Consider the following 23,522-nt stretch of genomic DNA (forward strand, 5'->3'; position numbering starts at 1 on the left):
TGATTCAGAGAAGCTCTGCAACTTCTCTAACTCATAATTGATGTGAAGGTGTTGGATGCCAAATGTCTGTTGGCGAGCCGGCAACTGGGGGAGACAGCTGAAAATCAGGAGGGAAACGGGGCAGGTGAGGAGAGAGCTGATGATTGAGAGACCCGCACATCACTCATCCCATTTCTCCAAATTCAATCAATGAAATTGATTCAATCGTTCCCTCACTTACCGTAGCCTACATCACATGAGATATGAATTCCCAGGCATCTACCATCTATCGGCATCAAAACAGGAAGTCAGTGGTAAGGTAGTAAAATCCTTTTTTCTTGATTTGATTGGCGGCCTGGGTCAAGTGTGACATTGACTAGCTCCAATTTGAGGAGATTTTCACGCTTGTGCGCATCTAAAAATTCTAGAAAATCACCGTACCATAGGAAAATAAGGATTTTGCAGACGACATGTTTCTAGTCACGCGAGTTTGTAGAATAGATTACATATAAGAAGTGGACGTAGTCTTTGCGGCGGCACCCATTGGTTTGTGTTTATTTTTTCCCATCTCAAAAGGCTCAAGGACACACACACGCATACATACACAACTGACTATAGGACGTTTGCTGGCTGTTATCCCACTGTTCCTGTCATCCTCTTTTTGTTATGTCTATGTATTGTCTCTTGTCCTTCAATAAAATAAAAAAATAAATAAATCAATTTTAAAAAATACGTTAACGCGCGATAAAATAATTATCGGCGTTAATTAATGAATGCGTTAACGTGAAATTAACACCTTAGCTTGCCCAGCACTAATTGTAATGTTTTGTAATGTAACTAATGTTCTACAGATGTCTGTTTGACCTTTTGTATTCGTTAAAGTGGGAAAGAATTTAATGAAATTGGCTTTAAAAGTAGATAAATAAACTACGGTAGGAGCGCCGGAATAAATAAGTACAGCAAACGTCGCCATTTATTTCAACTCTCAAAATCATGACATCTCAAAAGACTGACTTCCTCTCACCTTGAACCCCCAACCTAAAAGGGAACCCGTCATCCTTAACCTGAGCAGCATCAGAGTGCTATCCCTGTGAGCCCTATAACCTAATCACTTAACCCCACCACCAGTCCTACAGTCCTTAAGTCCACTACACTAATTTTCTTACATTTCTCCGGTGTAAGCGGACGCACACTGGCGTTGTAGTCGCATGTAGGCGTTCAGGCACACTTATTCATAAACGCCATTTCCATTAACCATGTGCAAACCTTTAGCGTCAAGATACGACACAAAAGGGACACTTCAAGCGGAAAAATATGACGAGCAGGAATGCAATCAGGTTGAATATTCAGTGTTGTCTGTTCTTTATATTATTTGCTAGTGGCCAACGTAAATGTCAGTCCGTTTATCTTTTCATTTGTCAGTCTCTACCGTATCTTGGCAACTACTTTTTCGATTGCTATGACATATTCATGGTTCCCAGAGGATAAACCCTAATGGCCTTCTGTCCTTTCCTAAGTAACCTCAGAAGGCCAAAATTGGCTGTGGACAAGAAACAGACCAATTGCAATGAAACTTACTGAGCATGTTCATGCTCCCCAGAGGGTGAAGCATTTTCATGTTAAATGTTCCTCTAGCGCCCTCCTTAACAAATCAGTCCAATGAAGCTTTAGAGTGCTTTAATGCTAAACACAGACAGAGACTGTCCTCCCAAGAACAATGGCAGCATCAGTCTTTTCAGACTCACTAATTAGGACTGGAGAACAGAGTAAGGATAAGGCTACACTTTTCAATTCGAACTCAGCTGTGTCCTTGTGTGTTTACAGTATGACTTGCCTGATTCGATGGTGATCTAATATATTTTGTGGTCAAAGAAGCGGCTGTAAAACGGTGGATAGACACCAAATAAAAGTCCCTTGTTATTTTCTATTATCTTCCTCCCTGCAGTATTAGGATACTTGTGTTATTCAAAATTTCCTACAACATTTTTACAATAAAAGTCCTCCGTTATTTTGTTGTTTAAAATGTTATTTTGAATCAGCAAAGTCAGGAAATCTTGGGTATCAACAGGACTCAGACAGTCCCGGTTTTCCTCTTCTCTTCCCTTTGCTGTCCCGTGTGGGAGGAAGATGATGAGACCTACGTTTGACAAATTGTCTGGATTGAGCCCACGTTTTCCACACCTAACTGAGATCCTGACTCAATGTGAGGGTTCCCACCCCGGCATGTGTTCTGATCTTGGAGTGTCCAGATTTGACAGTTAACGTGTCCTGGCATGATCGGAAGACAAAATTTGCATTGTAAAGACAAGTGTAACTGCGGACTACATTTTAGTAAAGCAACCTAAACAAATATCAACCATAGCGTTCTAACATTGTTGAACAGATTTAGTTGTTCTGGAAGGCACAGCCAAATAAATGATGTCCTGCTGATAGTGATGTTGCGGTCTGACAAAGACTTGGCTCTGACCATGTGCTCGTCAACAAAGGGATCTGAGCTGGGCCTGCAGGCAAGTCTGCATCGATTCATTGGAGCGTTGAGGAATGGTTGAAGGAGATTAAGCCAGAGTGAACACTAATTATGAGACTTAGTTTATAGTTTGGTTATTGGTCCCTGTCCTCAGGGTGGTGCCCTGTTATTGTTAATAATTGTTAATAATCTTACTGACATTAATAATTCTATTGATGTCAATAATTTTGTTTCTAGAGGTCATGGACCAACAAGTTTCAGTTTGTTCTCTCGTGTAGTACAGTATGTTATTGTACTGCATTGACCTAGATTCAGCTGGATATTGGGTCCGATGCTGCCACATAAAGGGTTAAAAACTCACTAATGTCGCTTCAAGGTCTTAAACGGATTCATAGATTATTAATAAAATCTCATATCAGCTAAAATTCACTGAAGTCAGTGGAGGTTAGCTCGAACTTTGGTTATATACTCCTCTCTGGTCCAGTTAACAGCCTCGCAGGTGCATTTCGTACTAACTGCAGGTGTGAAGAGTTTTGGACGAGGCGGGACTGTGATGAGTTAGGGCACTCGCTCCGGATGACCTCATTTTTTTAAAAATTTCACAGGTGAAGGAAACACGATTGAACAACCCTCTTCACTTGATTACAAGAGCTTTCTTCCGATGTGGACTTCAGACTTAATGCACTTTGCACTCACAGTCTAATGCAGACATTTTTGGGAGTTGATTAATCTCTGAGTGTTTCCTGGTTGGGTGTTTTTGCTCAGGAAATCTGGGGAAGAGGAGTAGAGCTGCTGTATTGTCATCAGACAGTGTATATGTAGAATCCTGGAATTTAATCCGCAGCAGAGAGATGCTGGGTATTTACACATTTTCAGTTGCTGGTTTACATCCCTTTGTCAAAAGAAATCAATTACAAGGTGTCATAAACCTCAGCTCAAAAAACAGTCATCAAATCCTCAAAAAACAGCAAATTATTATCAATGACCCCACACATGTCCTTTCTGAATCCTTCAGGCTAATGGCATCAGAAATGTCCTTTAGATTACCTGCATGTAGTTTAGTTTTATTCCAGAAGCCATGAGGCAATGTTTTCTTAAATCTTTACATCATATTTGTTGGAATGCTGTTTAGCAACTATTGTTCTTCGAATCTTTATTCAACTTCTATTTATTCCGTCCCACCTCTTCTTCTCCTTCATATTTTAAGCTACAGAAACCGTTCAACTATTAAAATGTTCAGCTCTTTCTCTTTCACCAGAGGGGTGCTATGACTTTTCATATTTCTAACCTTTAAACTTTTTGAATTATTAAGCTTTTTATTTTCAATGGGATCTCTATGGAGAATATTTTCAAATCCTCTTAAACTTCTTCAACTTTCAAATCCTTCAAGTTCCTCATACTTTCAGCTACAGACACCATTTCAACTTTCAAATGTTGAGAAAACCCTGAACTATTGCCGCATAATTCAGCTTTCTGATATCTTTTACACTTTTTGAACTGCAGCAATTTAACTTATGATTTTTCAGCCCTTTTCTGACTTTATAATGGGTGTGTATTGCGCAGCTTAGAGTGCGTGATGTCACCGCTAGAGTGAAGAGCAGCTTGAGATTCTTGTGAAAAAAACATTTGTATTTTGCCACTGTGTCCACAATCTTCACTCTTCATGCATAATTTCTGGATGTAGAAGTAGCTAATCTTGTCCTTGTCGTAGGAAAATGACTGGAATCCCACATATTTCCACATTTGACACAGAAGCCGTTAATTGAGAGGAAAACCAACTTTCTGCTCCATAGAGACCAATGTTAAATTTTGCTTCAAAAACATCTTCCACAGAACACGGTACCCCATTTCTAGATCGCCAATTAAGCCACATTTTTTACACTACAGACAAAATTTTTATAGGATCTGTTCTTCCACTCATCCTTCCTCTCAATTATTAATATTGGAGCAATAGGAGCTACGGTTATGGGAGTTTTGAGGATTTGTTTGAGAGGCGTTTCCCTGTTTTATCTCCATGAAATGGCTTCAGGCACACAGGTGTTTGCGATTGAGCCAATTAGTGATGTTGATAAACACACAGACTCACAGACACACATGCGCTCCTCTCTCTGTGTGTGTCTCTCATACAGTCATGCAGGTCTTGGAGACTTTTAGAGGATCCCCCCACACACACACACACCCACCCCATTTTAAAATAAAAGCTGCACACACATGATTTGTTGCAGCTGTTACGTGTTGCAGCTCGGCCAATCAGATATGAGTATTCTGATAAGTTTCCTGATTCGAGTGACATTTACATACACTCCTCTCCCTCTAGCTCTCTGTGTGTCTCTCTCATACAGTCATTCAGGTCTTAGGGATCTTTAGAGGTCTTTCCCCCCTCCTCCACTCCCCCCCCACACACACACACACACGCCATTTTTAAAGAAAAGCCCCACAGAATGAATCCTAACTGAAATGCTTGTGATGAGCCTGTCATTTAATAACCGGTTTGTGTTTATCTAACATTATGATTCTGTCTCCTCTCCCCTTCTCCCCCACACCCCACACCCCATTTCAAAATAAAAGCCCCAGAGAGTGAATTCTAACTGAACTGCTTGTGATGAAGCCTGTCATTTAATAACCTCTGTTTATGTGTCAAACATTATGATTATGTCTCCTCTCCCCCACCCAGTCCCACCCTTTCAAAATAAAAGCCTCATGGATTAACTGTATTTCAACGTTTAGCTCAAAATTACGCTTTTTTGTTGAAATAATGAATGCTCTTACTAATACTGCGACAACTACTACTACTGCTAATATTTCTAGTATTACTACCACTACTATTATTACTTATACCACAACTGCTAATACTGCTATTCCTGCTACTACCAGTACTAACAATACTACAGCTATTAGTACGACTTCTACTAGTACTACTACTACTGCTACTTCAAAAACTGACTTTACTATTACTACTACTACTACTACTACTTATTCTACTACTACTACTACATTAAATACTACGACCACTACTACAGCTATTACTACGACTACTGATACTACTACTTCTACTACTTCTTCTAATTACTAATACTTCGACTACAACTTCTACTGCTACTACAAATATCACTACTGCTACAACTAGTACTTATTCAAATGCTACGAATACTTATACTGCTAATAATAATACTTCTACTACTACTACAACAAATATCACTACCGCTGGAATTCTTTTAAGTAACAGAAACCGTTCGAATATCAAAATGTTCAGCTCTTTCAGGAGAGGGGTGATATAACTTCATATTTGCCATGTTTCAACTTTTTGAATTATTCAGCTTTTTGCAATTGTTTTAAAATTGGATATCTATTTTCAGCAATGTTTTTGAGATTCCTTTCAGCATTCCAACGCATTTTCAGCAGGAAATGCATTTTCTAGTTTGTTTTCATGTTCTTATTTGTTTGAATGAATTGCTGTGTTTTGTGTGGTTCTATGTTTCGCCTCTAACATAAGGAATAACACGTTTTTAATATAATCGAATACCCACCATGAGTGAAAAGATGAAGAGACCAGCCATGACGAGCAGTTGAAGCAGTCAAATTCACCTGGTCGTTTCAGCACCGAAAGATGACATGCCAAAAAAAAAAAGAAAACAAGCAGATAATTGGAGAGAATCTGCGACCAGCTTGGCTCTTAATTGACTCACGGTGGATTAGAAACTGAGCATTCAGCTTCTGCTCCAGCAGCCAGCCAATCCCAAAGTGGAGCAGCAACCGGGCTGCAGGGTCTTTGTAGCTGTGCTCCACAGTGACAGATGTGACATGAGGTGTTGTGATATAACACGTCGTACTATACGATCTCATTATTTCAGGTTCAGACATCCATGGTTTATATGTTGCAAACAGTGCGTCTATGCAGTGTTTGATGACATCATACCATATGCATAACGTGCACGCTTTCTTGCTTTTGGTTCTTCTCAGGACTCATGCGCACGCAGCGACCGGCAGTGACAGTTTGGCGTCCTCGTGTTTTTTGTTGTTTTGAATGTTTTACGTGTCCTTTCTAAATGAATCGATTGAGTGTCGTTATGATTGAGTGCTCCTAGTGCTGCTAAATCTAATCTACAATGGATCTTCTATATCCTGCCGCTTTGTGGATCTTGTTATATCTGCTGCTTGCCTACGATGTCAGCGGGGCTGTCTACGGGGAAAGGACACAGTACACCAGAGATGTGCTGCTGCAACTGAACTCTGCGAGTTTAGCTTGTGTGACAGATGTCACGTTACAGTTACCGGACTTTATTCTGAGAGATTCTCATGGAACCTGTGGTGCAACGAGGGATAAGAAGAGGAAGCGGGGTAAACGAGGAGGCGTCAAACTACGCCTGAGGAAACAGCGGCTCACCCGGTTTCCTCTGCCCTCGATGATCATGGGGAACGTCCAGTCCCTGAGGAATAAAGTGGAAGAACTCCAGGGAAATGTTCCGTTTCAGAAGGACTTCAGAGACTGCTGCATCATGGCCTTCACTGAGACATGGTTCACTGAGCATGACCAGGACCCGACCTGGCCATCGACTGTTTTGGAGCTCCATTTCGTTTGGATCGAAAGGCTGAAGTGACGGGGAAAACTCAAGGTGGTGGGGTATGTTTATACCTAAACAAACGATACTGCAGCTCTGTGACTGTCAGAGAACGCATCTGTACGCCAGATGTCAAACTTTTATCGGTATCGTTGCGACCTTTTTACCTGCCCCGCGAGTTTCCACAACTTTTTATAACAGTGTACATCCACCCGAAGGCAAATGCCGCCTCTGCTTCCAGCACTATCTTTGATGTAGTGCAAAAACTGCAGTCGACTTCACCTGATGCACCAAACATCATATTGGGTGATTTTAACCATGTGTCCCTTAAAAAGACACTTACAAACTTTTATCAACATGTCTCCTGTCCAACCAGGCGGGATAAGACATTAGACCTTTGTTATGGGTCAGTAAAGAACGCTTATAAATCACTCCCACTACCCCCACTGGGCTCTGCGGATCATAACTGTGTGCATCTACTGCCCATATATAAAACGGTGTTAAAGAGAGAGAAAGCACAGACAAAGGACATAAAACACTGGACAGAAGAATCTGTGCTCTGCCTGCAGGAATGTTATGACTGCACTGACTGGGACATGTTTAACCAGTCTTGTGGTGATGATTTGGATGAACTTGTTGATGTAACATGCTCATATGCTACCTTTTGCAGGGACATGATCATTCCTTGTAAGCGAGTTAAAATTGACCCGAATAACAAACCATGGGTGACCAAATCTGTTAAGTCCAGCATACAGACAGGGAGTAGCCTCTGATCTGCATATAGCTACCAAAGAGCTAAAAATAGAAATTTTAAAAGCAAAACAGAAATATAAAACTGAACTAGAGAAGAAGATGGCTGCGAACAACCTTGGCTCAGCCTGGTCTAGCATGAAAACTATAGCAGGCCTCGGGAATTCAAAGAACAGCAGTCATGTCACTTTGGATGGCTTTAATTCAGATACTGAGTATGCTAATGCCCTCAATCGTTTTTATATTAGTTTTGATACCTTTTGATTTTAGTAATGAAATTCAGGAACTAAATTACAAACTGAAAGACAACCAGCACTTTGACATAGACCAAAAGGATGTGGAGAAGGCCTTCCTTAAGACTAGAGTAAATAAGAGTCATGGACCGGACGACATCTGTGGTCGTTTACTTAAATCTTGTGCAAAAGAATTGAGTCCTGTATTGCACTACATTTTTAATAAATCTTTACAGGCACAGCATGTACCTAAGGTCTGGAAGGATGCTGTGGTAGTCCCTGTTCCTAAATCCAGTTGCCCCAAAAGTCTAAATGATTTTATATCGGTCGTTCTCACATCAATTTTAATGAAAACTTTTGAAAAACTGGTAATTTCAGAAATTTTAAGAAAAACTGAGCAAGCACTTGATCCCATGCAGTTTGCTTACAGGCCACACAGAGGAGTAGAAGATGCCACAGTCACTTTGTTTAATCTACTTTTTAAACACCTGGAGGGGAATGGATCCCATGTCAGACTTTTATTTGTTTTCTCATCTGCTTTTAACACAATTCAACCCCATATTTGAACCAGTAGGCTTTTAGAACGATTTGACTTAAGTCATAATCTCGTCGGCTAGATTCTTAATTTAACTAATAGGACACAAAGAGTGAGAGTCAATGGAATTCTGTCTGATCAAGTTTGCTCCATCCTCTACACAAATATGTGTCAGAGCAGGTATGAAAATAGGACCATTTTAAAGTATGGCGATGACTCTGTTATTGTTAGTCGGCTCCAGGACAATGAGACCAGCCACGGCCCGGTCATCGACGACTTTGTGAAGTGGTGTGATGAGTCCTATCTTCAACTGAACATCTCTAAAACCAAAGACATGACAGTTGATTTTAGAAGACGAGCCCACACACATGAAGGCATATCCATTAAGGATCAGACAGTGGATTGTGTTGAGTCTTACAAATATCTTGGGACAATTATCGACTCAAAACTGAACTTTGAAGCAAACTGTGTAGCTGTGTGCAAAAAGGGGCACCAACGTTTGTTTTGTTTCAGGAAACTGTCCTATTTTCACATTGACAAAACCATGATGACCTTATTTTATGGTGCTTTTATTGAATCCATTTGATCCTTTTCTTTGGTGTCATGGTTTGGAAACCTCTCTTTAAAGAACAGGAACTCTCTGTATCAAATTGTGAAATGGTCTAGCAGGCTGATTGGGGAGTCACAGCTTGGCCCAGAGTCCTTGTACACCAGACAGATGCAACGGATCACCGGCTCCATTTTAAAGGACGACTCCCACCCTTTGCACAGGGAATTTCAGCTTCTTCCTTCTAAACGGAGGTCCCACGGTGCAGAACAAAGCGCTATAAAAACAGCTTTGTTCCAGCAGCCATCACGCAGGTGAACAAATCATAGCATAGTGCACAGATGCTATAGAGACGTGTGTGTACTTATTTATTTTACTTCTTGATTGACAGATTTTTAGCCTTGTGTACTCTCGTCTTGTTGTCTGTGCTGTTTGTAATGTCTGTTGAGATGGATGCCTCTCTCTCTACTTGCAAACAAAGTCTACCTACGGGTATAAATAAAAGTAACCTGAACCTATGGCAAGGGGAACGATCTATTATTTACATCAGAATACAAAAGATCAAAAACCCTTCCTACTTTAGCATCAAAGTAGTTTGGGAATGTGGTCGAGGAATACATTTGTCAGAGGAAACATGGCAGCCTGGAAAGCATACACATATCCTCTATTTGTGAAAGACACAGCGCTTCTTCAATACAGCATGATGTTCATTTAGTAAGTTATGGTCCATTTAGAGTCAAATAGACCATAAAGCAGGCTATGCTTTAGGGGCGTGGTTGACTTGTGATTGACAGGTCGCTATCACAGCGTTGTCCAGTCTGTGAGTTGTCTTGTGTTTTCGTATTAGAACTTTAACCCTTTCACAGTGTTTTTATTCACTTCATGAATGTTAATTTTTGGCCCCCTGAAAATGTCTTATTCAGCGTTCAGTTAGCTCCACCCTCTTGTGTCACAAGGCCAGAAACCAAGATTGGGACGGCAAAAATGCATAAACTCCAGGCTCGAGACAGAGGTGGTGACCATGTATACTTCCTTTATACAGTCTATGGTGATAAATAAATGATATGTCAATAGTATTTGGTGAACCACTAACACTCCTAGGACATCTGACACAAAATGCTGTGACTGGAAATACTCCATGTGACTGTCATGTTCCTGTGTGTTTTTATTTATATAACTTTTTTTTTCATTATCTTAATCCTTATTCATTATTTGCCATATTGCTTTATTTTGTTTTTCTTTCTTCCCAGCTCAGCCTTGACTACATCTGAAAGAATGTAAAATCTCTCCTATGAAAAAATACAAACACATTTGAGACATAAACCACCAAACCATCCGATACTCTCTAAGGGCATGCCTTCATTACAGTAAGTAGAAATAATAATATTCAGTGGTTAGTTTCGCATGATGGGTGATATTTTCTACAGTGGAAACATATTCAAGGCTCCTAATTCATCCTGAAACTCCTCCTTGTGCATTTTCATTGGTACAAGCAGAAACGAACCACTGTGTAATGCACCAACCGTACTGCTCTCTGCTGTGTTTGATATGCTGTCAGAGTCTGAAATTGGTGTGTGTGTGTGTGTGTGTGTGTGTGTGTGTGTGTGTGTGTGTGTGTGTGTGTGTGTGTGTGTGTGTGTGTGTGTGTGTGTGTGTGTGTGTGTGTGTGTGTGTGTGTGTGTGTGTGTGTGTGTGTGTGTTTAGATGATGTGCTGGCGAGGGATGCCGGTGAGTGTGTGATCTGTCTAGAGGAACTGCAGCAAGGGGAGACCATAGCCAGACTGCCGTGCCTCTGCATCTACCACAAAAGGTGACACACACGCACATATTTGAATCACTGCCCTTCATATCATTTTGCATTTCTTATAATTAAATGCACTCCAATAATCCTTAAAGATTGGCAGTTTTTTATGTTCAGTTTATTTCTCCCAAAAATAATAATTGCAAATATTAGAATTTGTTTGGCTGTTCGCTTCTGCGATATTCTGCCATCATCTGAACCTCTGCTTGCTTTGTGCCGTAAAGCGATTTGGATTATCACCCTTCCAATTTGACTCAATGTCAAGAAGCTAGTAGACATTTCTAATGTTGTAGGTGGTTGGGGGGGATTTTTTTTAAAATCATATTTGCTAAAACTGTATCCTGACAGTAGTTCATGAGACAGATAATCTTTCAGTTCGCCTTATGGCATTTAGATTTTCACTGTGCCTGAAGGACAAAGCCAATCAGTGTCAGTGAGCCTCCACTGCAGCTTATTATGAATCCCACTTCTTTTTTTGGCAAGACCCACCCTGTGCAGCATTCACTCGCTAGGATTGGCCAGGCGTCCATGATACACGTAACCCGATTTGTTCGTGTCCTATGCTGTGACCAATAGGCCATCCTGACCCTAAGTACTCAAGGTCAATGCCTAACCCTAACCAATCAACTCTACTCAACCAGCTACACAGAGCTTGCCAAGAAAAGCAGTGGGATTTGTAACAATGCATCAATCACTGCTCATGAAGCTTGTGAACTCTGATCAGTCTGTGAAACTAGGCAGCGCCGATCAAAGATGAATCAAGATTGCCATTTTCTCCCCTGTAGTGTCTTCAGACACATATTTCATTGTTCTGTTTAGCTAAAAGAGAGAAAAAAAGGAAAAGAAAAATTGCAAGTTTGCTCCGGCTGGCGGCCGGTGCTTTGGCACCCTGGCTCCAACTGTCTCATGGTTGTTTTTCTTCGGGTGCAATGAAATGTTGTAAATGTGATTCGAGCACTAATGCCGTGTTCACACCGGTCGCGTTGATTTTTTGACGCACTGCAAAAAAGCGTCCAACGCACTGCACAATCGCGTCCAACGCGCCGCCGGTCGTGTTCACACCAAACGCCGCAAAATCTCGTAGCGCCGGAGAGGGGGCGTGGTTTATCGTCCTGGAAGCCGTTCACCTGGCAGCCATTTCTTTCCGCTGTCAACCGTGAAAGGAATAAGGACGTGTTTATACGTGTTTTGTACGTGTTGTGGAAGTCCCTCAAACATCGGAATGCCAAACGCCGTCATGTCTGGTTCATAATATTGTTCAGAGGAGCTCCGTGGATTGTATCGAGCTGTATTCACTGTGTCTAGCAAGCCACCGGTCGCTGTTTACTACAGCTGTAGGAACACAAAATAAACAGATTTGGCTGTGATTCAACGGCAATAAACCGACAAAAAGGGACTCCGAAATAACTACGTAATGATGCCGATTTGTACTTGTCTTCTCCGACAAAAAGGGACTCCGAAATAACTACGTAATGATGCCGCCGATTTGTAGGTTACTTGTCTTCTCAATGGAGCTCTGATGGATCGGTGCTAGGCTATGCTAACATCGTAGCAGCTCCACCAGCACTCAATAACGTCACGTAGACATAAATACGGCAGCGTCTATTCATTGTTTGTACCGTATGGTTTACACACACACATGTATACACATAGTTTGGTCCGGTCTCTATTGATATGAGGTATCGTAGAGCTCTGGGTGAACACAGACGGCTACAGGATTTATTTCCTGATTCAACAACGGCAGGAAGCCAGTGATGACAGGGGGAGCAACTCAACGCTGATTGGCCATCGCGCCACAGCGTCACGCGATTATGTCGCTGAAGTTGAAAAATTTCAACTCGCGCGTTGGCGATTTTGCGGCGTCCAACGCGTCCACCGCGTCCACCGCACTGCAATAACGCGTCCAACGTGCCGCGCCATCGCAAAATCGCGGCGCGCCAGTCTCATCGCGTCTGTGCATAGACTTTGTATGTAATCTCGACGCGCGTCAAAAAATCAACGCGACCGGTGTGAACGCAGCATAAGAGGAGCCTGGTTGTTTTTTTGTTTTTTTTACAAGTTACCTACTGCACCTTTAAAGAGACAGGTGCTAAAACAGAGCGTTTCAGACAGAGGGTGAATACAGGTATATTCAGACAGACATGAAAAATGATGTGTAAACATGTTCCAGTAGAAACCCACAATAAAAAAAAGTATGAACCTGAAAATGAGCATGATATGTCCCCTTTAAGCTCCAATCTGTCAACACAAACCATAAATAATGCTAGGAGTTGTGAATTTTTAATGCAGCTTCAGAGTATACTATAAGTATGAGTTTATTGGCAATATAATTACACACGTACTGTTCTCAAAAATAACTTGAAATCGTTTATATAGGTTGAAAAAAAGACCACATAGGTACTTTACTCAAGTACTTTCATTTGCTGCTACTTCATAGTTCTTCTCCACCACACTTCAAAGGAAAAGTATGTACTTTTTACTAAACCAAGCTTACCTGACAGTTATAGTTGCTTTACAGAGTAAAACTGAATTGATTGTACACATGGATGAGTGAATATGGTGTCCTTATGATTTCTTTGTGAATAATATTGGCATTAGCATTATTCTCCTTGATTTCAATGTAAATTAGGTTTTTAAAGGATGCCTTGATCTGCTTCAAAAACCTGTATTAGTTGTCACATCCATTGTACATTTTTTATTGCTGTACATGAGTATTTTTATTTTATGCTACTTCATATTTTTACTTCACTAAACTTTAAAGATACATTTTGTATGTTTTTCTCAACTATATATCTGACTGTCAATGCAATGTTGCAGGTTAAGTCTGATTGGATTTCACACATGTATGATGGATATGTTGTCTCTAGAATTAGTCATTTGCATTAATAACAGCATTAGCATCAGTATTGTAATCTAAATCAGTTCTATTTCATCCTTACTGACCGCCAGAGGCAGTGCTTAACACTGGATATCTTCCGTCGCGCGCATGCGCAGGTCGAATATTTATATCAACAAAGTCACGTGTGACCTCGGATGACCACCGTCGTCTATAAGTTCCGGTGTCATCCTGAGCTCAGTCCTTTTTTTCTTCTCGCGTCGCAGGTTAGCTACCATGGTAGCATAAACAAGGATGTGTCTACGATCAAGACATATTAGAGCTCGTCGCTGTAGCCTTGTGACTACCGGTCGGAGTTGCGGTTCTCTCGCCCTCCAAAGGCTGCGACGAGCTGTCCCTCTTCGGAGGGAACGGTGTGTTCGCCGTTCGGACATCGAGCCCCGGACTGGTGGACGCCCCTATCATCGGTCGTCACCAGTCTGATAAGGGCCAGCTAAGTCGTGATGACAGCAATCGGTAAGATCGATTAACATTGTTTTCTATAACAGTTGTTTGTTCCACGGTTGGCAGAGCGCTTCCGCTCTAGTAATCGAGTGGCGCGCTAACGAGAGCGTAGAATTACGCTGTCAGCCCGCCCTTCACAGTGTTACGGCTATCACAGTTAGCAGAGTGTTCCTGCTCAGGCAAACTTTGTGAGACACTAGATCCGCATTGGCGTTGTGTACATGGAGATTTAATCTTTACATCTGACGTAATTCGCAGTTAGCAGTGTCTTCACTCAGGCTAACTTGGATGCTAGCTGGGACTGCGTCCATCAACTTTGTAAACCTTACGGCTGTCACAGTTAACAGAGCGTCCCCGCTCAGGTTAACTCAGTGGAAAACTAGCTAAACAAAGCTGATACTGGGGCTGTAGCCATCAACTTTGTATCCTTACGGCTGTCACAGTTAACAGAGCGTCCCCGCTCAGGTTAACTCGGTGGGAAACTAGCTAAACAAAGCTGATACTGGGACTGCGTCCATCAACTTTGTATCCTTACGGCTGTCACAGTTAACAGAGCTGGCACAGTTAACAGAGCTGGCACAGTTAACAGAGCGTCCTCGCTCAGGTTAACTCAGTGGGAAACTAGCTAAACAAAGCTGATACTGGGGCTGTAGCCATCAACTTTGTATCCTTACGGCTGTCACAGTTAACAGAGCGTCCCCGCTCAGGTTAACTCAGTGGAAAACTAGCTAAACAAAGCTGATACTGGGGCTGTAGCCATCAACTTTGTATCCTTACGGCTGTCACAGTTAACAGAGCGTCCCCGCTCAGGTTAACTCAGTGGAAAACTAGCTAAACAAAGCTGATACTGGGGCTGTAGCCATCAACTTTGTATCCTTACGGCTGTCACAGTTAACAGAGCGTCCCCGCTCAGGTTAACTCAGTGGGAAACTAGCTAAACAAAGCTGATACTGGGACTGCGTCCATCAACTTTGTATCCTTACGGCTGTCACAGTTAACAGAGCTGGCACAGTTAACAGAGCGTCCTCGCTCAGGTTAACTCAGTGGGAAACTAGCTAAACAAAGCTGATACTGGGGCTGTAGCCATCAACTTTGTATCCTTACGGCTGTCACAGTTAACAGAGCATCCCCGCTCAGGTTAACTCAGTGGAAAACTAGCTAAACAAAGCTGATACTGGGGCTGTAGCCATCAACTTTGTATCCTTACGGCTGTCACAGTTAACAGAGCGTCCCCGCTCAGGTTAACTCAGTGGGAAACTAGCTAAACAAAGCTGATACTGGGGCTGTGGCCATTAACTTTGTATCCTTACGGCTGTCACAGTTAACAGAGCATCCCCGCTCAGGTTAACTCAGTGGGAAACTAGCTAAACAAAGCTGGTACTGGGGCTGTGGCCATCAACTTTGTAGCATTACAACGATCACAGTTAGCGGAATGTGCTCGCTCAGGCTAACTCGGTGAATGCTAGTTATACTAAATCAACATTGAGGTTGTGCCCATTGATGGTTTTTACGCATTACGGCTGTCGAGTTCGCTCCGGCTAACTAGACCAAGCTAATACTCGGATTGTGTCCATTGATTGTTGTAAACATTATGGACATATCGGTAGCGGATATCAGTTAGCAGAGTGCCCTCGCTCAGGCTAACTGGTAGCACACCAAGAGTTACAGCACCTGTCCAAGTGAAGAGTGTCCTCGCTCCCCTCTCACTGTAAGGACTGTGGTTTTTTTTTGTCCGTTTTCACAGTAGCAGAGTGCTCTCGCTCAAGCTAACTGGTGGGGCACCAATATCTGCAGCAACTATCCGAGTGAAGAGTGTCCTCGCTCCCCTCTCACTATGAGAACTGTTTTCCTGACCTGTTCCACAGTGGCAGAGTGCTCTCGCTCAAGCTAACTGGTGGGACACCAATATCTGCAGCAGCTGTCTTAGTGAAGAGAGTGTCCTCGCTCCCCTCTCACTGTAAGGACTGTTCTTTTTGTCCGTTTTTCACAGTAGCAGAGTGCTCTCGCTCAAGCTAACTGGTGGGACACCAATATCTGCAGCAACTATCTTAGTGAAGAGAGTGAGCTTAGAGAGTGTCCTCGCCCCTCTCACTATAAGGACTTTGCCTGACCTGTTTCCACAGTTGCAGAGTGCTCTCGCTCAGGCTAACTGGTGGGTCACCAATATTCGCAGCGGCTGGCCAAGGGAAGAGTGTCCGAAGGATCACTCGCCACTGACTGCCCCCTGCCTGTTCTCTCAACATTCAGCAGAGCGCTCCCGCTCGGACTGATTAGGAATTCCGCAGAAACTAGTGGGACAAGGGTTCCACCAGAATCGCGGCCATGTTAAACTCTCCCGGCTGTAGGACCTGTATAGCTCCTCTTCAGCCGGAGGACGGCCCTGACCTCTTGCCCTAGCAGGGAGAACCCAGGCAGGACCTGCGGCATCACGCCTTGAGCAGTAAGGTCTGCTAGGCTGGCCGAAGTGGAACACCTGATGCGGGAGGTCTACCTCCCCCTGTCAGGGCAGCTGAATCCAGACCAACCTACCCTGGTCATTTGTATGGCGCTTGCACGCCGGGCATACACAGCAGCTGGAACATCCACCTGTGAGTGCCTTCTTCAGGCACCTTCCCGCCCTCACCACCTTTTCTGTTCCTCCCTCCGAGGAATATCTGAGGGAGTTGCGTGCATGGTGGAGACACCAGGGCTCTCTCCCGCCTTACATCAGACCATGCAGGAGGTGGCAAATCTGGCCTTGCACGTATGCCAGCCAGTTAGACGACTATGGCGTCCATCAGTTTCCCCTGAGGAGACTCTGAGGCCCGATGCCAGGTGCCCTCGACCCAATGTCGGGTCAAAGATGACCTGCTATCCAGGGCTTAGGACACAGCAGCGCTGTGCACCGTATCGACAACTCCCTCGCCCACCTCATGCTTTCCCTCGCAGATTCTCTGCAGCGGGCTACTTCGACGCTTCTGCTCAGTGATGCTTCATTGCAGGCGTTTGCGCTCATATCGAGGGAACGTGGATGTATGATGTCCACCCTGGTTCAGACTCACCGCCAGGTTTGGCTGGCGCAGTCACCCCTATCTGAGACATGTAGGAGGACCCTCCATACTGTCCCAGTGGAGCCTGGTGAGCTGTTCGAGTCAGCTGCTGTACAGGCGCTTCAGCGGACTGTTAGAGCTAGCCAGACCAGGCAGCAGTTCTCTGGTCTTTGCAGGGACATGCCTGCACCCCCAGACCTAGGGGTCCCATTTTTGGCCCACAAGGCCGTTTTCTCAGCCTCCAGCTTACCCTAGTAGCCGCAACAGGCCTCGGCGTCCTGCTGAGAGGCCGGACCGCTACCTATACAACCCTACTTACGTCCCCGTCCCCCCCGGCAGGGGTGCCAGGAGATGTCTCCAGGCCGGCTGTCGGGGTTCTTTCTCCCATCAGCGGATTTCCAAGGGAGAGTGGTTCATGTCTATCGACGCCTGTTCCCATGGTGCATCACCACAACTTTCAGTCCTGGGTGCTTCCATTCGGACTCTCCCATCTCCCCATGGGTGTCCACAGTGTGTTACTGCTGTCCTTTCCCCCTGCAATCGCAGGGCGTGAACATACTGCCGTACTTAGACTGGCTGACCTAGGCGCCGTCCCGGCTTCAGGCGCCACAGGACACTGCTCGCCTTCTCTCACGTGGCCCGGTGGGCCTCAAGGTGAACATGGAGAGGAGCTACCTGAGCCCTTCTCAGAGCATAACCTTCATTAGTGTGGCCCTATGAGGGCCTGTCTGTCGCCCCAGTGCGGATGGCTGAACAGCCTTCACTTGGATGCCAAGTGGCACAGATACAGGGCAATAATATTATCGAAACAGTGTCTATTCATCTAGTCACTATCCCCATGGAGGGAGTGCATATCTGGCGAACAGTGTCCCAGGAACCGAGCCCCAGGGGCTCTGTTCCATTCCACCAGGAGATTGTCACAACAGATACCTGCCTTTCAAGGCGGGGTGCAGGGTGACAGAACAGGACAGCCTGGGGGCAGTTGTCTGCTGAAAGACCGCAGGTCCAGGTTCTAGAGCTAGCGCTCGAGCACTTCCTTCCATGTTTGAAGGGAAAGCATGTGCTTGTCCGGTGGACAGCACCTCTGCTGTGATTTCCCATGAACTATCGATGGGGCACCAGATCTGCAGAAGTTGCTACGGGGATCACCGTAGCCTTCTGACTTGGGAGGCCCCTCGCCTGACCAGCCTGTGGGCAATGTACCCACCAGGAGAATGGAACAAGGTTGTGGTTTTCCTGTTCCGTTACAAGCCTCCACCAGGAGAGTGGCGGCTGCATCCAGACGTGTCGACCCACTACCCCCACTGGGTCTCCCTGACGGAGAGGACCGGCCCTCTGGGTCAAGATGCCCTGGCTCACACGTGGCCAGAGGATCTTCTTATGCCTTTCCACCAGTCCCTCTGCTTTTGCTATAAGCTTGTCAGAGTTCTTCCCCGACAGGAGGGATCTCCTGTCGCAACTAGAGGGTCGGATTTGGCATTCCAATCCCTGCCGCCTTCAATTAGGGGTCACGGGAGGGCCCGACCGGAGGCTGAGTGGCTGCATAGAACCAGTCTGACGGACTATTCTGAATGCCAGTGCACGGTCTACCTGCCTGCAGTACAAGAAACAGGTGGAAGCTGTTCTCCGACTAGTGTGCGGCTCAGAACAAGGTCCCAGTACAGCGCCCCGTGCCTGCTGTACTGAGTTTCTACAGTCCCTCCTGGATAAGGGCCGGTCTCCCCTGCATGGGACCTACCCTTGGTGCTGGACAGCTTATGCTTGTCCTTTTGAACCCCTGGCACAGGCGGAGCCTAGATGGCTATCAGCAAGACGGTTTTCTCCTTGCTGTCAATTCAGCTCAATGTGGGGGCGAGCTGCATGCCCTATCAGTGGAAGAATCATGTCTGAGGTGGAACTCAGATGGCTTGGGTGTCACTTTCTGGCCTAAGGCAGTGTTTCTCCCAAGGGGGTGGATACGTTCACATATAAACCGGCCTATCCAGCTGGCAAAGTTGACCCCCCCCTCCCCCATCGGGAGAGGAGAGGTCAAGGCTGCTGTGCCCAGTGTGGGCCCTCAGAGCTTATAGGGAAGCCACCGCCTGCATAGTCAGTTATGGTGAGCCTAAGAAGGGCTGTGCTCCTTTTTAAAAAAAAAAAAAAAAAGGAAAAACAGCACCTGTCCCACTGGATAGTGGAGGCCATTGCCGATACATACAAGGCGAGCGGCTGCGCTCGGCCATCCGGGGTGAAGGGTCACTACCAAGAGTGTCTCCACACCGAGGGCAAGCCTGAGTGGTGTGCCTGTGGGGGATATATGTGCGGCGGCCTCATGGGCATCACCGAGCACATTCACCAAACACTACAGAGTTAACGTTGCCGACCCTCACCCACTGGGGAGGGTTCTTGGCCAATTTTCTCTGCCGGAGCTATAAGGGGTAGTTACTGTGCTTCCTCGTGACTCTTTTGGTATAAGTCATCCAGTGTTAAGCACTGCCTCTGGCGGTCAGTAAGGATGAAATAGAACGAAAGTTACGAACGTAACTACGGTTCTATGAATCCTGGATGACCGCCAGAGTTCTTGGTCACTCGGAATCCCGTGAACTCGCGAGAAGATTCCATAGGACTGAGCTCAGGATGACACCGGAACTTATAGACGACGGTGGTCATCCGAGGTCACACGTGACTTTGTTGATATAAATATTCGACCTGCGCATGCGCGCGACGGAAGATATCCAGTGTTAAGCACTGCCTCTGGCGGTCATCCAGGATTCATAGAACCGTAGTTACGTTCGTAACTTTCGTTATAAAGGTTTTTCATTTTTTAGGGTGTTTACAACATTATTGGACAGTGAATTGATGTGTTAGGATTCTGATCATATTGGACTCTTGGGTTTATTTTCTGTGTCTTCATTTCAGTTGTGAGTGGGTACGTTTGCTCCATATGAGACATTATGTTTTTAGCTGCCCGTGAGAAGAATTCACCTCTACGAATCTGTCCAGTCAGAGTCTAATGACTCTGGCCATTGTTCTCTTTTGGAGACCGTCCTGTGATTTTTTTTTTTTTTTTCCCCTTCACAACTCACATAATAAATGTCCTGCTCTATCTCTTTCCTCGTCTCTCCCCCGTGTGTCATGGTGTGTGTGTGTGTGTATCTCACTCGAGGCAGGACACTTGTCAGAATGCCCATATTTGATTGGCTGAGCTGTATCACGTGATGTGATTCGCAACGCATTGGTCTGTGTTTTTCCTGCACTGCTGAACAAGTGCCGTAAATGCTGGAATAATTCCGCTACATAAAAATCCCCTTCAAAATAAAAGCACAAGATTTCGATTTTGTTTTGTTTTTTGTCAGGCAAAGGCCCGTGACCCACTGATTTAAATGACTACTTTAACTTGAGTAAAGGATCTTCTTCAACCAAACGTGAATACTTACAGGGAGATGATAGTAAACTGTTCCATAAAACACAGTGAAAATGTGACATTCCCTCCCGGTCTCATTTCTATATTGCATATTGTGTATGTTCTCCTAATATGGGAGTGAATGGAGGCCTTCCAACATGCCTACGTGTTACTTTAGCAACAATCCTCTGTGGCGCTGAATCCATTTTATGACCTCTGTATTTGCAGCTGTATTTTATATAGACTTGCTGTTTGTCAAAATAACTTGTGCGTTTTTGTGCATGTCTGTAGCTGTATAGACTCGTGGTTTGAGATCAATCGGTCCTGCCCCGAACACCCCTCTGACTGACTGACCACCAGCCCTCTCTGAATTCTGTTCAAGGTGAGACACACGGCACAAACACAGTACTGTGTGAATGGAAACCAACATACGAAAGCTCATGATGTTTTTGTATTTAAATTCAGATGTGGTCCAGTTACTGTTGTCTTCCACTGATGGATTTTATGCGTTTGACTTGATACAAATTCATTGTAGCTAGATGTAAAGTTATGGGAACACCGAATTACATTTAATGTTGAATATTTAGTTCATTAATACAGCAATTCATATAGTTAAAACACACAGTTAAATAAAGAAATATTCAATTTGTTAGTTTTGTGAGTAAAAAATGAGCACAGTATGGTAGTAACGATGATGGTAGTAACGTCTTCGCCGGTGTTACTAGTGTTAAAGAGACAACTTTGCTAGCTAGAGAAAGAAAATGATTGTCATATAAGCCACTGAAAGCATTTTTCATCTCTTAATATGTTGCTTGATGAACCATATATGACTACATCATGTCTGTCTGTCTCCCCCCGCCCCCGTTTCCAGGACATCTCGTGGTCCTGCCATGGATATCTGGACGCAGACACAAACCAAATCTGATGAAACAATCAAAGCGATCAACACATTATCCCGACAGAATCCATCATCCTATCCAAGATGTTAAATTCCTTTTAAACTGAACCCAGAAAAACGTGGTTGTCAATCCATCGTACATTAAAGGGCCCCTCCCGAGCCCACGGTTTTACATCCGCTGAAGAGACCGCTGATACCCCCCTGCCGCTTCCCCTCCTTCCCTCCCCTCCCACTTCTCCAGGCTAACAGTCCCTTAAAGGGCTTCATCCGCCTCGGCTCCCCCCCCCCCGACTCGAGAGGCCCGTCGCCTCCCTGACATGCACAGGTCCTTGTAGGCCTCCAGCAGCTAGCCTCCCATCTTGTGTCCGGACCCGGGCCCATCAACGGTCTGTGTCCAGCCCTCCCACGGCCTTAACTGGGGAGGGGAAGCGGAGAAGGGAGGGGGGGACGAAGGAAACCACACAAGAAAGGAGGAAGGCGGCGAGGATGAGAAGGAAACCAACGATGTGAGGATTGTTTGAGCTGCAGAAACCTGCTTTGAGATCAGACTTCGGGGGCCCTCTCATGTCACAGCAGGAGTCCGACTTCGTGACGTCCTCTCATAACAGTGTGCTTCTTTCTTATAGCTCATGCCTCTGTTCTGCGCCCTCCCTCGCCAATATGACTCATAATAAGCAAATCAAGTATAATAATTAGATCTGGTTTGTGCACACCTGAGCAGGCAGGGGGAGATGGAGGGATAAGAAACAAACTGGGGTGTCAGCTTGTCTTGTATGTATGGGGGCGGAGGAGTGGTTGGAGCATGCTCAGTTCTGGTTGGGAAGGAGGAAGGGCCCAGCAGTGTAGTTTGCGCTCCTAGTGTGTAACATGTGTGTTCGGGATGCTCCAGTGTCAGGCTTCACCTGGTATGTGTATATACTCTGTGTGTGTGTGTGTGTGTGTCTGAGCTTGGAACTGTGACAACATAGCTTTTGCTGAAGCCTTGTGTGTGTGTGTGACAGAGACAGCGTGAAAGGTCAGTGTTGAGGACTGACTAGGACAGTGCCGTATGTGTGTGTCAGTGTATTGAAATGTTTACAGTCTAGATGTCCATGTTCCCCGTGTGTGCGACTGGCAGTCCTCCCTTTACTTTGCTGATGTTTACAGCTACAGAGAAGCGACATGGCACATTGTAAATTACGTGCCCGACTTCTCTCTCGGCCCGTTCTTTGTTAGATCTGCCAGATTTTGTGTGATACGTCATTTTCCCGTGAGAGTCTCGAGTGCGTGCGTCTCCGTGCATATGACTGTTTGTGTGTGAGCGTGTGTGATTCCAAAGGCGCCTCTTGGTCTACGCTACTGACCCTCCCCCCCCCCCCCCCCCGCGCGTTGTGTTGCCGCTAGAGTAGTTCTGGCTGACTGACTGGAGACGCGAGCCACTCGGATCAGGAAAAAAAAAGGACTCTGTAGTCCCACTGTGGATCCACTGGACGGGGCTTATTTATTAATTTGTTCATATTTAACAAAAATTGTTTAATATTCCAATCATGTGAGGTGTTACCCACTCTTCAGAATGCCAAGAGTTGATGTATGAAGACTTCTACAAATCAACGTACGAACAAACTGCATTTACAAAGCTACTGTAAACAAATGGTGGAATAAATTGTGCTAGATGACACTCTATTTTCTTCACTTTCCCTCTGTGACCCAGATACAATTCATCCAAAGTGAATAGCACTGGACTTCCCATCAAACATCTTAATCCTGACTTTATGGTCAGCCTATAGACACACAGTATGTGTTCTAGGTGTACAGTATGGGGACATGGTGATACAGTTAAGTCTTAAATCATCTCCCACTCCAACAGCAGTCCGAGTTATTTTATGATGGAGTGTGACGTATCCTCTTTCTCTGAGAAGGCAGTGTGTAGTCCAATGTCATTTAGTCATTTTACTATTTCCCAGAATGCCGTTTGACAAGAAAAGGGCTGTCTCCACAAGATTGTTTTCTCCTCCGAAAATGT

At 44.8% G+C, this 23,522-nt stretch overlaps 1 protein-coding gene across 1 annotated transcript in view; it reads left to right on the forward strand.

Annotated features, from left to right (window-relative positions):
- The window catches only part of znrf1 (zinc and ring finger 1), a 72,454-nt gene extending 50,617 nt beyond the window's left edge, over positions 1-21,837 (forward strand). The window contains exons 3-5 of the mRNA XM_079280921.1: positions 10,775-10,880; positions 20,914-21,004; positions 21,494-21,837. Of these exons, the coding sequence (XP_079137047.1) occupies positions 10,775-10,880; positions 20,914-20,971 (164 nt within the window). The 3' untranslated portion in view covers positions 20,972-21,004; positions 21,494-21,837. The remainder of the gene's footprint in view (positions 1-10,774; positions 10,881-20,913; positions 21,005-21,493) is intronic.
- The last annotated feature ends 1,685 nt before the right edge of the window (positions 21,838-23,522 follow it).

The sequence above is a fragment of the Melanostigma gelatinosum genome (genome assembly GCF_949748355.1).
Source record: "Melanostigma gelatinosum genome assembly, chromosome: 1".
NCBI lineage: Eukaryota > Metazoa > Chordata > Actinopteri > Perciformes > Zoarcidae > Melanostigma > Melanostigma gelatinosum.